Source organism: Penicillium expansum, assembly GCF_000769745.1.
Source record: "Penicillium expansum strain MD-8 chromosome Unknown contig362, whole genome shotgun sequence".
Taxonomy (NCBI): Eukaryota; Fungi; Ascomycota; class Eurotiomycetes; order Eurotiales; family Aspergillaceae; genus Penicillium; species Penicillium expansum.
In genome coordinates this window covers 227,671-241,698 of record NW_015971526.1, presented here as the reverse complement: position 1 = coordinate 241,698, position 14,028 = coordinate 227,671, and the positions used below count along the sequence as shown (strand labels likewise).

At 53.0% G+C, this 14,028-nt stretch overlaps 4 protein-coding genes across 4 annotated transcripts; all 4 read left to right on the top strand.

Moving 5' to 3' along the window:
• Positions 1 to 728: 728 nt before the first annotated feature.
• On the top strand, positions 729 to 3,362 carry PEX2_103950 (uncharacterized protein; the record flags this gene model as incomplete). Its single annotated transcript, XM_016747665.1, has 1 exon — positions 729 to 3,362. One exon carries the CDS (start codon positions 729 to 731, stop codon positions 3,360 to 3,362), a length of 2,634 nt encoding a protein of 877 aa, XP_016593151.1.
• Positions 3,363 to 3,952: 590 nt separating this feature from the next.
• Positions 3,953 to 6,991, top strand: PEX2_103940 (uncharacterized protein; the record flags this gene model as incomplete). The annotated part of the gene is made up of 1 exon (XM_016747664.1): positions 3,953 to 6,991. One exon carries the CDS (start codon positions 3,953 to 3,955, stop codon positions 6,989 to 6,991), a length of 3,039 nt encoding a protein of 1,012 aa, XP_016593150.1.
• An 853-nt stretch (positions 6,992 to 7,844) lies between these two features.
• On the top strand, positions 7,845 to 11,195 carry kgd1 (alpha-ketoglutarate dehydrogenase KGD1; the record flags this gene model as incomplete). Its single annotated transcript, XM_016747663.1, has 3 exons — positions 7,845 to 8,066; positions 8,183 to 10,227; positions 10,283 to 11,195. The coding sequence occupies 3 exons, from the start codon at positions 7,845 to 7,847 to the stop codon at positions 11,193 to 11,195; spliced, it is 3,180 nt and encodes a 1,059-aa protein (XP_016593149.1).
• A 688-nt stretch (positions 11,196 to 11,883) lies between these two features.
• PEX2_103920 (putative PHD finger domain protein (Ing1)) lies at positions 11,884 to 13,915 on the top strand (the record flags this gene model as incomplete). The annotated part of the gene is made up of 4 exons (XM_016747662.1): positions 11,884 to 12,279; positions 12,350 to 13,002; positions 13,055 to 13,800; positions 13,857 to 13,915. The coding sequence occupies 4 exons, from the start codon at positions 11,884 to 11,886 to the stop codon at positions 13,913 to 13,915; spliced, it is 1,854 nt and encodes a 617-aa protein (XP_016593148.1).
• Between the last annotated feature and the right edge of the window lie 113 nt (positions 13,916 to 14,028).

The window sequence follows — 14,028 nt, the reverse complement described above, 5'->3', positions numbered from 1 at the left end:
TCTCGAGTCTCGAGAACACGGCCTGGAATCAATTTGGTTTTATTAGTCAGATCCCAGCAAGGCCAAGCAATCCAATGGGAAAAAAAAAACAGTTGAGAACGCGATATCTGTTCATAGCCTGATTGGTCCGGGGTTGTCAAGTACTTCAGCTCAGACGCATACACCTCGGCATTGCCTATTTGAGTTGCCTTTTGATGCATGTTACCGGGAAACCTGCAGGAAGGCAACGAGATAGAGAATAAAATGGGAGTGCAGTTAGCATATTCCAAGGGGTTGCCTAAGACTTATACTCCTTGAGACAGAATACTCCTTATATAGATATACAAAAAAATGCCAAGACCTCTAGAACGGAGTGGAGAGTCAAATCAGTCTGGCTCGGGGTTCAGAACGTGTTGACTGGTCTAAGACATCTACGCAAAGATTCCTTAAATGGCTTAGTGGCTTGAATTCCTTGTTTCGGGGAGATTTAGGAGGAAATTACATCGATATAATTAGCATCAAAGACTCTCATTAATCTCTGGCATTCCAGGGCCAAATTATTGTACGACGGCAATCTTCCAAAATTAGTGATCCCCAACTTTCCTGATTTATCATTTCTTTCCCATATCACTCCAGTCTGGCTTTATCTCTTTGTCAGGTATCCCTGTTATCTCGAGTGTCTTTGATCCTGAAATCCACTATTGATTTGGACTAGTCTGAATGGATAGTCGGTGACTAAGACCTATATTATGGCGTACAACGCCGTCGCTCAAGTCGACCACGAGGTGGCTTCTGTTTCTTCCGCTTCTGCATCACGCAGCCCCTCGCCCGCTCACGGGCATGCTTTTGAGCAGCTGCCACTTGACACTGATCATATTGGGGGAGGAAGCCATTTAGAAGCTGCCAAAACCACAGAAAACCCCAGCTTCAGTCAGTTAGGGTCGATGATCCGCTCCATGACTTCTACCAGCTACGATATGGTGGAGGACGATGACTATGACGCCGGTCATTCCCCCGAAGAGCGATCTAATAGCCTCCGAATCCCACCACTCAATACGTCTGTCGCGCGACACTCTTCTCCCGAGACCCCCATCCGCAGCGCATCCAGCGAGGTTCCCGTGCCTCTCAGCCACCCTACCCCGGATTTGCAATCGATACAAGGAGCCTACAAAGGAAATGTAACGCGGTTGGAGGAAAGCGCGGAGCAGCTGAGCTCGTGCTCCGCGGACATCGAGAGCGAGATCCGTCGCATAGACCAAGAGCAAAAGCGACGCTCAGTCAGTTCCGCGTCTAATTCAATCATTCACCGGAATGGCGCGTTCTCTCCAGCAGCGACAATTTCCTCCGCCCATGGATCGAATGTGTCTCCCGCCCGTCAGCGCTCTGTGTCAGGGGCGCGTCTGGCTCAGCTCTCGGAGCCTGCACATGATGACCATAAGCATGAAGTGGATGAATTCCCCGCACTTCCCGATCTACCACCACCGCAACCTCTTTTCAATACAAAGAACGATTACTATTACGACCAATATGTTCCGCAAGGAGTTCCCGCAGAGGCGGAGGCGGAGTTGGAGCGCCGGGCCTCGGTCGCGTCCGGCGATACCTACCAGCAAACGCGGACATTGTTCACTGATTTTGATGGCGTCCATTTCGCGGAACAGGGTCGGCAGGTTTCTTTGGAGCAGCCACCGCTCGCCCGCAAGCCGCAACATTACAAACAACCGCAAGCAGGAGAGAAGATGGTGTTTTATCCCGCCCCTGTTCCACGCATGTTGAATCTGCCGCCGAAGTTGTCGCGCAAAGCAAACATCGACCGGGAGAAGCGTCGTACACAGATTGTAGGCGCCATCGCCGCTCAGGATAGAAAGTCAACAATCATGCTATCTGATGTCGACCTAAACGGCCCACGTGATGGCCAGAACGATAAACGAAAATCGACAGTGCCAGCACACCTCCGTGCGAGTGTGTTTTTTGATCAGCCAAGTACATCACTCCAGGTCGCTGTTAAGCATGACTCAGCGGTTGCTACGCTGGATAGCATTTTGGATGCCTCTGCGAATGCGCCCGTTTCGGCTTTCACTGATCACCCGTATGCCGGTCATGCAGGCGCGTCCGCCTACAATAAATCAAAACGCAAGACCCTGACAAAAGATCTGACAGGGCAAAAGACAAGTCGTCTTTCGCGAGCCACGATTGGCCAGCCTTATAGCACTAATAATGTAGACGAGCATGGGGAGCCCGTCACTTCGCGACATGGATCGGAAGCGGGGGATGACTTGGATAGAAATCATGAGGAGCACGGTCACGAGCGTGGGTCGGAAGGCACTGATACCGAAAGTGATGAGCGGTCCGAGGACGAGGACGAAGACGAAGACGAAGAGGACGAGGACGAGGATGGGGAAGAAGGAGAGTTGGATTATGTTGGTCCACCGAACACCCTTATCGCCGAATTGGAGTTACGGAAGCATGAGTTGAAGCACCGACGGCGGACGGCTGTACCTGTGCCTTTCCATGGTATGCAGAGCACTCTGTTAGAAATGGACGAACGTGCCCAAAAGCAAAGCGATAAACGCCGGCAGCGCCCAGTCGCTTTGGCCTGGGAAGGGCGGGATGATGACGATGACGTTCCTCTGGCTATGTTGTACCCCGAAAACAATAATGCCGAAAATGACGACCGACCTTTGGGGTTGCTCGCACTGCGCCAGCAAGAAGAAAATGAGCCTCTGAGCTCACGCCGTGCCAGGCTTCGGGGCGAACCACTCCCGCGCCCGGAGCAACGTCCTGCTACGGTGTATGCACCAGGGCCACCGGCGCATGTTCCCGAGCCAACCGCCCAGAGCGAGGACGAGACAGAGATAGAGACCCTCGCCGAGCGATTGCAACGGTTGAAGGGACATAATCGCTCGGAGAGCAAATTTGCTAGCGATCTGATGGCCGAGATTGACACCCGGGCTGGAGTTGCGCCCAAAGAAGCCCAAGAAGTCCCTGCCCCCCTCGAGGAAGAGACACTTGCACAACGACGCAGTCGCCTGCAGAAAGAGGCCGCTGCCCAACCCGCGCCCCAAAAGAACCCGCGAATGCGTCGGAGCATGGCTGCGCTTACACAGGGCCGTCGTCCTCCCCAGCTTAATCGCCAGTCGTCGTATGACGTCTTCAATCAGCGGCCTGTCACCATGTCTCAGTTTGGGAACCGCATGTCCATGCAACAATTTCCGTCACAAACGGGATATTCGACACCTGCAGGATACCCGATGGCACAGCAATATGGGTATCCTGTGAACCCTGCGATGGCCATGAATGGCATGGGTTATGCTCCAAACATGGCACAACACCCTGGCCCGGTCAAAACCGACGTGATCGACCGCTGGAGGCAAAGCATTCGTTGAAAGCGTCATATATTAATTTTTGCTTTATGTTTTGTCTGTTAGCATAGCATATGGTTTGAGCGTGTCATTCTTTAGTTTATTTTTCTTCCAAGGATATCCGTGTAGCATACATATCACCATGTACGATTTATAGAATAATTATCGCATACTTTTCGGGGGGTTTGACCTATGGGCCTTAAAAAGAGAGTAGACAAAGGAATCAAGTAGGGGTAAGAATGTGACGCGATATTGTATTTAGGCCCAGACACTTCAGATGGCAAGATGGGGTGTAACCTAACTTTAGCCGCGCGTTACTTTGATCTTTTCTGTTTTATATAAATAGACATTAAAAGTCTATGTCTTTGCCCGTTTACTGTGGATTACCCCTTCTTTTTCGTCAAATCGAGTTTAGTAGGCTTACAAAAGGTCGCGGCTTAAGAACCTTGGGAACTTCACGGGTGGGTTCTGCATTCCCCCACGGTCCAGTTGTCTGTATATGACAGCGTCTTTGTTCGACACCCACATGCAGTTGATAACTGCAATGGACTATAACGCCCCTTGTTAATCTGCGCGACTCAATCTGGCGTTCGTGGCGGCCTTAAATAAGCGTCATGCCGCCGTCCACTGTCTTCTCGTACTGGCGCCGGGACCACCGACGGTCCTCCGCGTCGCCTGCTTCGATCCCCGCGCCCTCGCCTGTCAAAGGGGCGACTGGAAGTCCGATCAGAAGCCCTCCTCAGATTCCAGAGATTCCAGATACACCAAAGCTCACCACTACCTTTGACGATCACTCACCCGATGGCCCCCACTCGAACGACTCGCCGCTGGACATTGATCCTTCCAAGCTCAACATCAGCTCATCGGTCGCGCCGCTATCCTCCTCGATCACTCTCGCTGTCCCATCGCCGGCAGTCGAAAAAGAAAGTCGTCCTCATTCTAGCCCCGGCGACTGCGCGGAAGAACAGTTCACAACCCAGTTAAATGATTCTCAACTGTCTGTGACGGCTCTACGGTCTGATCAGGGAGACGCAGAGCCGAATTTCAAATCAAGCTCGCCATTTCGACGTTCGTTTGGCAAGCAGAAACGATCGCCAACTGCGGCAACGGGGTCAGGTCATTTCCGGTTCAGATCCTCACCAGACGATTCGCCAGCCGATAAACAAATAATGCCACAGAAGGATTTCAAGATGGATAGTAGCACAACTGTTCGACGCACCGGAGATCGGGATGTGTCCGTAGAACAGACACATCACAAGTCGGGCAAGGCGATGTTCCATCTCTTGAATCCGATGTCTCTCCTTGCGCGCAGGCGCTCCTCGCAGTTGGTTAGCTCCCGGGCAGAAGATGTCAAAATCAAGAACCGGAATGTCCCTGCTATGCCAGATGACTACGATCCTAGAATTCGTGGAAAGATTGTTCATGACTTCTCGGTGCCCCGGCCGCGCCGTAATCTTTCAGCTACTCTGCAGGACACAGTTGTGAATGGGCAGGATACTTCACCACCGCAAATACCCAGTCAACCGCGTGCGCCCCACTGGAATGATCAGGCAAAACGGCACAGTGATTATTCGCCTGTTTTCAAGGAACATTTTGAGGACCAGAACGTTCTACAGGTGGAACACAAGGGTTATCTTCAATCTTCACTTTTAACAGGTCAATCACAGCCTAGTTATGATAGCTCATTACCGGTCTTTGCGCGGAATTTGCCTTCTCATCTGCCAGAAAGATCTGTAGATGTTCCGGGTCAGCTCGAGCCTGAGGCGGAGGAACCTCCTCCAAGCCCACCCAAGGCAATCTCCCATGCCCATCCTCAGCACCCTCAAGACCAAGATACTATTCCTAATGTACCATTCAATCCCTCCGCTTTGCCGAGACATCTCAAGAGCAATGCCTCTCGATTCAGCTTCGATATGAACGGAGTAGACTCATCTTCACAAGAGAGAATGTTAGAAGAGAAGCATAAGGCCAAGGAAGCTTCTCGCAGAATGGAGGATGGGTATTTTGATGACTTCGACGAGGACTTTGATGATGATATGATGGATGATTTGGATGGGCTGGAAGAAAAGATCCCTGGTGTCAATGCAGATGCCGATGACGATTTCGATGATTTCTCACTTTCGCGAGATATCAACGAGGCTAAGAGCTGGGCTATCCCGGCATTGTCACCCGTCGTTGCTAGCCCGGTCACTGCTGCACCGCCAGAGCCCACAAATACCTCTCACGTTACCTCTCATCTCTCTGAGGCCACACAATTAGACGATGACCTGAACCAACAATTCCTAGAGGAACAACCGTCCCTAGCTGCCAAAAATGAAGCGACCCAAACCCTCCCGACACAAACCCTTCCGCAGGTTCCGATTGCGACACAAGCGGCCCCAATCCTTGACGACGACGATGATCTTTATTTCGATGACGGCGATTTCGGAGATCTTGACGTGGACAATCAAGATGGTGGATTTGATGAATCTATATTTGATGATGTAAACAGTCATTTATACGAACGAAAACGGGTCGGTGCCCCTGTGGCACCTGTACCAACGGACAGTGCTGATCCAGGCGAGGATGACTCTTCAGCAGGGAAAGAAAGTCCCGTGGCAGAAAGGGGAGTCCAAGGACTGCAGCATATGTCTAGTGTGGCCAGTGACTATCGGGTCACAGGATCAGTCAAGCGTGGCCCCCTGGGCGAGCCAATACCAAATATGGGTCCTGTCCGTGCCCATGGTGGCGGTGTGCTCACAGAGCAAAATCTAGATATTTTGCACAATGCTTTAGCTTTCGCAGCCAACGAAGCATCATATAGTGCGCGACTTGAGCGCGAGTTCAGCACGAGTGAAGCATCTCAGGGCCAAGGCAGCGCAGTTCAAACATCGCAGACAATGGACTCGCAACCGGGTCTAGTTTCTGATGACAGCCACATCAGCCAAGCTGCAGATGCTATGGCCTTCGAAGATGTCTTCGATGATCAGATCTACGACGATGGATTCTACGACGATAATGATGATTCGTACTTCGATGATGCAATCGTTGCTGCTGCTAACGCCGAAGCTCTTGAGAACGATGACGATGGCTTTTACGGCCAAGAGTTCGGCTTTTACGCACACGCAGATGGCAATGGCGTCTCTGAGCTAACTAACGGTGGATACTTTGGTCCGCGACGGGTTGAAGGTCTTACACGGAACCACAGCAGTCGCGGCAAATTCCAGGAGCCCAGCTTGACCCCTATAACTGAACGAAGTGAATGGAGCACACGCAACTCTATGATATCGGTCAAGGCCCACGGCGGTACCCATCCAAATTCAGCACTAGCGAGCCCTGGACTGGCGCAGCTGGTTGATATGGGCAATCTCGACGATGAGATGTCCCTGAGCGCACTCATGAAGCTACGCCGGGGAGCCTGGGGTGGGAGCAACGGTAGCCTGCGCAGCAGTGCAGGTAGTCCACCACCACATGCGCTCTCGTCCTCTCACCGTGCAAGCTTGAATGGCGCTGAGGCAAGCCCAACCGTCTCTGAAGCGAGGCCTTTCAGTCCCGAGGAGGCGGCCCCAAATGGTCTCGGTTCTTTACCTGACGACAGCCACCCACGTACTGCTTCGCCCTTGTCAGGGCGGCCAGATTCTGAAGAAATTCCCCGTAGTGGACCTCAGCCCTAGTGGATCTTAGCGACTCAATGTCTTGTAATATGGTACCTGGTTTCCCCGTTTGGATATAATGATTTATTATTTCTCTGCATATTGCATATGCCCTTTGTGTGCGGTGATTTCGCATTGTCACGATTATATGAATTTATCGATTGTTCTATAGTTTAGATGTTAATATTAATACAGATCTTAATCTGATGGAAAACATTTAGATTTAGATCCAACCAGATCTCATCGAGAAAAAAAAAAAGACTTGGCATTGGGGAACTGAGATCTATGATTAATAGTAATCCCTTTTAGTGCCATTGGGCCGAAAACTCCCGCAGAAGGGCCCGAATTGCTTTAGCCGGCAGAGAGCCAGTTGGCTTCTTCGGGCGCCTCCCGAGGTCCTTCACTGCGGACAATAACATCAGTGGCGCCTCTCCCCGGGCATCGGCTGTAGGTCGGGCTGAGTCAGCGCACCAGCCTCACCTGCCTGCCGTGAGACCCGTCATTCTCGGCAGCTCTTCCTTTTGCGCTTCTTCTTTTGCTTCATCTTTCCTCTACCTCCACACCTTTTTTTTCTTATCTAGAGCGTTTGAGCTCTCTGATGAGTCCCGATTCTATACAGGTGCTACGGCAATACTAGTCGACACCTGTTCTGTGATTTTTCTCGTACGTGTACTTACGCTTCTTCCTTTCCTCCGTATTCCGGTTTGCTCGCGCCCTGCAGGACAATTGGGCAATACCAGGCTGACACTATATCATACAGTGAATCTGACTCTTCAAAGTCTGATTTGGCCATAATCCCGAACAACCGTCTTTCAATCCCCCTTTCCTCTAAATCGAAATCTTTATTGGACATTGATCCAAGAAAAATCCCGCAATGTTTAGAAACACTGCCTTGAAGGCCACCAACAGCGGTATGCTGCGTGGTGCGACCTCTTCATCATGTCGGCGCTCATTCCACCTCGCCACGAGTGCTCGTAGCGCTTCAAAAAGCTCCGGCTTCAGCATGACCGCCCGTCGGCCTCTTGCTGTTGTCGACCGTGCTTTCAACGGTGCCCGGTCCTACGCGGCCCCCGCGGAGGGCCAAAGTCAAGGAGTGGTAAGCAACAACAATCTTAATGATCGGTAGCGATCCGATCCGGGTTTCCGATAGTCCAAATAAACAAACGGGCATTCGACTAATGCGACGGCGCGATCTCGCCCTTACGTGAACAGGACCCCAACGATTCTTTCCTCACTGGTAGCACTGCCAACTACATCGATGAGATGTACATGGCATGGAAGAACGATGCCTCGAGTGTTCACATCTCATGGCAGACTTACTTCAAGAACATGGAGGAGGGCAAAATGCCTATCTCCCAGGCCTTCACTCCTCCCCCTACCCTTGTCCCCACCCCTACCGGCGGTGTCCCCCAGGACATGCCTGGCCTGGGACTCGCTGGTGGCGCTGATGTGACGAACCACTTGAAGGTTCAGTTGCTTTGCCGCGCCTACCAGGCCCGTGGTCACCACAAGGCTAAGATCGATCCTCTCGGCATTCGCGGAGAGGCCGAGGCCTTTGGCTACGACAAGCCCAAGGAGCTTGAGTTGGACCACTACGGTTTCACCGAGAGGGACTTGGACCAAGAGTTTGCCCTTGGACCCGGTATCTTGCCCCGTTTCATCACTGAAACCCGCAAGAAGATGACTCTGCGCGAGATCATCGCCGCCTGTGAGAAGATCTACTGTGGCTCTTACGGTGTTGAGTACATTCACATTCCCGATCGCAAGCCCTGCGAGTGGATCCGTGACCGCTTCGAGATCCCTCAACCTTACAACTACTCCGTTGACGACAAGCGTCGCATCCTCGACCGCTTGATCTGGTCTTCCAGCTTCGAGTCCTTCCTCGCTACCAAGTTCCCCAACGACAAGCGTTTCGGTCTGGAGGGTTGCGAGACCCTGGTCCCCGGTATGAAGGCCCTGATCGATCGTAGCGTCGACTATGGTATCAAGGACATCGTCATTGGTATGCCCCACCGTGGTCGTCTTAACGTTCTGTCCAACGTTGTCCGCAAGCCCAACGAGTCCATCTTCAGTGAGTTTGCCGGTTCTGCCGAGCCTTCCGATGAGGGCTCCGGTGATGTCAAGTACCACTTGGGTATGAACTTCGAGCGTCCTACTCCCTCCGGTAAGCGGGTGCAGCTGTCTCTGGTTGCCAACCCCTCTCACCTCGAGGCTGAGGACCCCGTTGTTCTTGGTAAGACTCGTGCCATTCAGCACTACAACAACGACGAGACCAACTACGACACCGCTATGGGTGTTCTGCTCCACGGTGACGCTGCCTTTGCTGGCCAGGGTGTTGTCTACGAGACCATGGGATTCCACTCCCTTCCGGCCTACTCGACTGGTGGTACCATCCACCTTGTCGTGAACAACCAGATTGGTTTCACCACTGACCCCCGTTACTCCCGGTCTACCCCCTACTGTTCCGACATTGCCAAGTCTATCGACGCTCCGGTCTTCCACGTGAACGCCGACGATGTTGAGGCCGTCAACTACGTCTGCCAGGTCGCTGCTGACTGGCGTGCGGAGTTCAAGCGTGATGTTGTCATTGACATGGTCTGCTACCGTAAGCAGGGTCACAACGAGACTGATCAGCCTTCGTTCACCCAGCCCTTGATGTACAAGCGCATTGCCGAGCAGAAGGCTCAGCTTGACAAGTACGTCGAGAAGCTGATTGCCGAGGGTACCTTCACCAAGGAGGACATTGATGAGCACAAGAAGTGGGTCTGGGGAATGCTCGGCGACAGCTTCGACCGCAGCAAGGACTACCAGCCCACCGGCAAGGAGTGGCTGACTTCCGCCTGGAACAACTTCAAGTCTCCCAAGGAGCTGGCTACTGAGGTCCTGCCTCACCTGCCCACCGCCGTTCCTGCTAAGTCGCTGCAGCACATCGCTGACAAGATCGCCGGTACCGGTGTTCCCGAGGGCTTCGAGCTCCACCGCAACCTCAAGCGTATTTTGAGCGGACGCAAGAAGGCCGTCGATGAGGGCAAGAACATCGATTGGGCCACTGCTGAGGCTCTCGCTTTCGGTTCGCTCGTTGATGAGGGTTACCACGTCCGTGTTTCCGGTCAGGATGTTGAGCGTGGTACCTTCTCTCAGCGTCACGCCGTCCTGCACGACCAGCAGACCGAGCGCACTTACACTCCCCTGAAGCACATCGCTGACAAGCAGGGAAGCTTCGTCATCTCTAACTCCTCCCTGAGTGAGTTCGGTTGGTAAGTCTTGAAATCGAAACTCTATGCGTGGTAACGACGCTAACATATAACATAGTCTCGGCTTCGAGTACGGTTACTCTCTGACCTCTCCCAACGCCCTTGTGATGTGGGAGGCCCAGTTCGGTGACTTCGCCAACAACGCTCAGTGTATCATTGATCAGTTCATCGCCTCCGGTGAATCCAAGTGGCTGCAGCGTTCCGGTCTGGTTGTGTCTCTGCCTCACGGCTATGACGGCCAGGGTCCTGAGCACTCTTCCGGACGTATGGAGCGTTGGCTCCAGCTTTGCAACGAGGAGCCCCGTGTGTTCCCCTCGGCTGACAAGCTGGACCGTCAGCACCAGGACTGCAACATGCAGATTGCCTGCATGACCACCCCTGCCAACCTGTTCCACATCCTCCGTCGCCAGATCCACCGCCAGTTCCGCAAGCCTCTGGTCATCTTCTTCTCCAAGTCTCTGCTGCGTCACCCCATTGCCCGCTCTGACATCGAGGCCCTGGATGGTGAGTCTCACTTCCAGTGGATCATCCCTGATGAGGGTCACGGCACCACCATCGACGCTCCCGAGGAGATCGAGCGTGTCATCCTGTGCTCTGGACAGGTCTACGCCGCTTTGATCAAGCACCGCGAGGCCAACGGTATCCGCAACACTGCCATCACCCGTGTTGAGCAGTTGCACCCCTTCCCCTGGGCTCAGCTGAAGGAGAACCTGGACAGCTACCCCAACGCTAAGAACATCGTCTGGTGTCAGGAGGAGCCCCTCAACGCCGGTGCCTGGTCCTACGCCCAGCCCCGTATTGAGAGCCTGCTGAACGCTACTGAGCACCACCACCGCCGCCATGTCCTGTATGCTGGTCGCGCTGGCAGCGCTTCCGTCGCTACTGGTCTCAAGGCCGTCCACCTCAAGGAGGAGCAGGACCTCCTGGAGGATGCTTTTTCTCTTCACCAGGATCACCTGAAGGGCGAGTAAATGCATTCCTAGCGATTTGATTCGACTTCTGTTGATGAGATACTTGGGATCTTGCACTGACACTTGTATTGAGTTGGGTGTCATATATTCATTCGTCTTCCTAGAACCTAGCGTGTAATTCCTTGTTGTACTACCTCTTTTATTATACTGATTTCCTTTGTGTGCTATCGATGTGTCCTAGGTTCATAGTCATAGGCTATGCTAGGACAGTCTTTTGGTTGTCCTAATGTAAGGTCCCAGTCTATACCTAGAATCCACTATATGTAAAATACAAAGAATCCTTGTTTTTTTTTGAAAATTCCCCCTTATTTTCTTTCTGTGTATAGCATTTTATATCTCATAGCTCATCAGCTGTGTTCATTGTAAGAAAGAGTCCATGCACATTGTCCCTGATATGACATCACCCGCGTGCTTGGATGATTCAGCAATAGATGCCTTATCGGTGCCGCAGGCAGCAATCTCACCTGATTCGATTGCTCTTCTCCGCACTCAAACTTCCCAGCAGCAGCTTCTCCTGCATCGATGCCCTCCTGTTGCTACGCGAGGTGTTGAGTACTGTATATGGTCCCAGATCGTTGCCGACCACCATTGGTTCTTCAAAACTTACTATTTCCTCCTCAAATTGGGGTAGGCTTACCTCAACCCTCCTCCAACGGCGCACCTCGCAGTCCTGACTATGCCCTTCACCATGTCTGCCGTCTCGACGTCAGTCAATAATCCCCAAGGCCAAGGAATCAGACAGTCCGCCCGTCAGACACGTACAAACCCGTCTCGAACCTCCAAAACCATCGGACGGTCGTCTTTCGCGTTCGGTCGAGGCTCGACAGCTGAAATTCCTTCTACGCCCCCTGTTCCCCACGGCTTTTATCCTGCACTCACGCATTTCACCGATGCTATAACGGCGCTTCCGCGCGAGTTCCGTCGCCACAACTCCCTTCTCAAGGAAGTTGACGCGAAGGCGTGGGCTCTCGAGGAAAATTTGCTGCAGTTACTCCAGTTCTCCTCCCAGTCGCAGCCCGTTCCTCACCCTCCCCACCCAGCGCCTATCGTCGGGGGTGTGGTTAGGGAGGATGTTTTGCCCAAGGTGAGTTTTCCCGGTGATTCGTCTAATTGTCCACTCTGGACATTTACTGACAGCGCCTCTTTTGCGCCAGGAGCTATCTCAGTCACCGGAATCGCCCGAGAGCAAAAGCCGCCGGCTTCTTTTCGATCGTGTACGTCAAAGCCTCTCGGACCTGATGATGACCGCCGATGAGAAGAATCACGTCATTTCGAACGCGAACGAGGAATTAGATCGCCAAGTTGTCCGACTGGATACGGTTTTCCCATACATTGCAGGCGAGATCAGCGAGGAGGCTCGCCTGGGCAGCCTGACACACTGGGCGTACTCGAACAAAAGTACCGCGAAGGCAGCGACTAACGAACGCCCGCGCCGGGAAGCGGTTGCGCAAAGACAGGATCTGTCGCACGTGCTTCAAGAGGCTGAAGCTGCCAGTCGCAGTGAGGCGCGGCGCGATGCTGTTCTCGCACGGAAGCAACGTCGGGCACAAGCTGATGCGGACTATGAGGATACACGCAGCTCGGGCGCCCGCAAGACAAATACTGCTAAATCTCGAGGCGGAGATAACGCAGCTGACCCGAGCGCTGCACCCAAGCGTCGGAAGGTGGAACGACCGCTACCGGTAGACACTAGTGTTCCAATGGAGCGCTCTGCTAGCGGGGCTGTGAGCCAGAGAGCTGCGAATAAAGACCCAGCAGAGAAGAAGCGGTCTCGCGCTCCCAATCAGGCTACTACTGCACGCAAGAAGTATGTCTCATTTCGCTGCCCTCACTACTACATCCAACTGACTTTATTTCAGGGCCAACGCTTCCAATGCTGCATCGCCCGTTCTGGCCCCATCGCCTTTGATTGGAACATTCAATGGACCGCGGGGTGCCGCCAGTCCAGGACCAACCACAACAAGGCCACAGTCCTCACGAGCCCAGAACTCTGGTCCTACAGGCAATTCGCGCGCGCGGCCATCATCCTCGGCTTCGAACCTGCCCAACAACAGTATGCCGTTTCAACCACCCTTCCCGGAACTATCAATTAACCAGATCCCCAACGCAGACAAAATTGCCGATTCCAGGTCCACAACCCGGGACGGACCCATCAAAAACGAACTTGTCCATGCAGACACACATCGTGATTATGAAGCCGATGCCAATGGTAGAACCTCCGTTTCAGCGGGATCTAAGCGCGAGGATCGGGATGGAAAAGCCGGTTCTGTTGAGGTCGAGACGACCAAGGGACGCAATTCCAAGACATCTACCCCTATCCTCCCCGCATTTACAGAGCCCAGCCAACAAAACGCACGGCCCACTCGAAGTCGAGACCCGGCTTCTACTAAACGAACCCAGAAAAAGCCCATCCCACAGCCTGCAATACCCTCCGACGATGAGTCGCTCCACGAGGGCGACGACGAAGATGAAGAGGGTGAGCCCCGCTACTGTTACTGTAATGAAATCAGTTTCGGCGAGATGGTTGCTTGCGATAATGACGCCTGTCCGCGTGAATGGTTCCATCTGTCGTGTGTGGGCTTGACGAAACCGCCTGGGAAGAATGGTAAGAGTCTTCTTTGCCTTGTTAAAGTCGTTCAGGTAGCTAACAGTCTTTATTAGTTAAATGGTATTGTAACGAGTGCAAGGAAAATATGAGACGGAGTCGCAATGGGCGGTAACATGTCCCGTTCAAGGTTATAGACATTGATGATATGGCGTTATGTGGTGTTTTCAATTGGCACATACTCTAGCGGAGACAGGGCCTTGCTAGTTGATATTCTAGACTTTATGC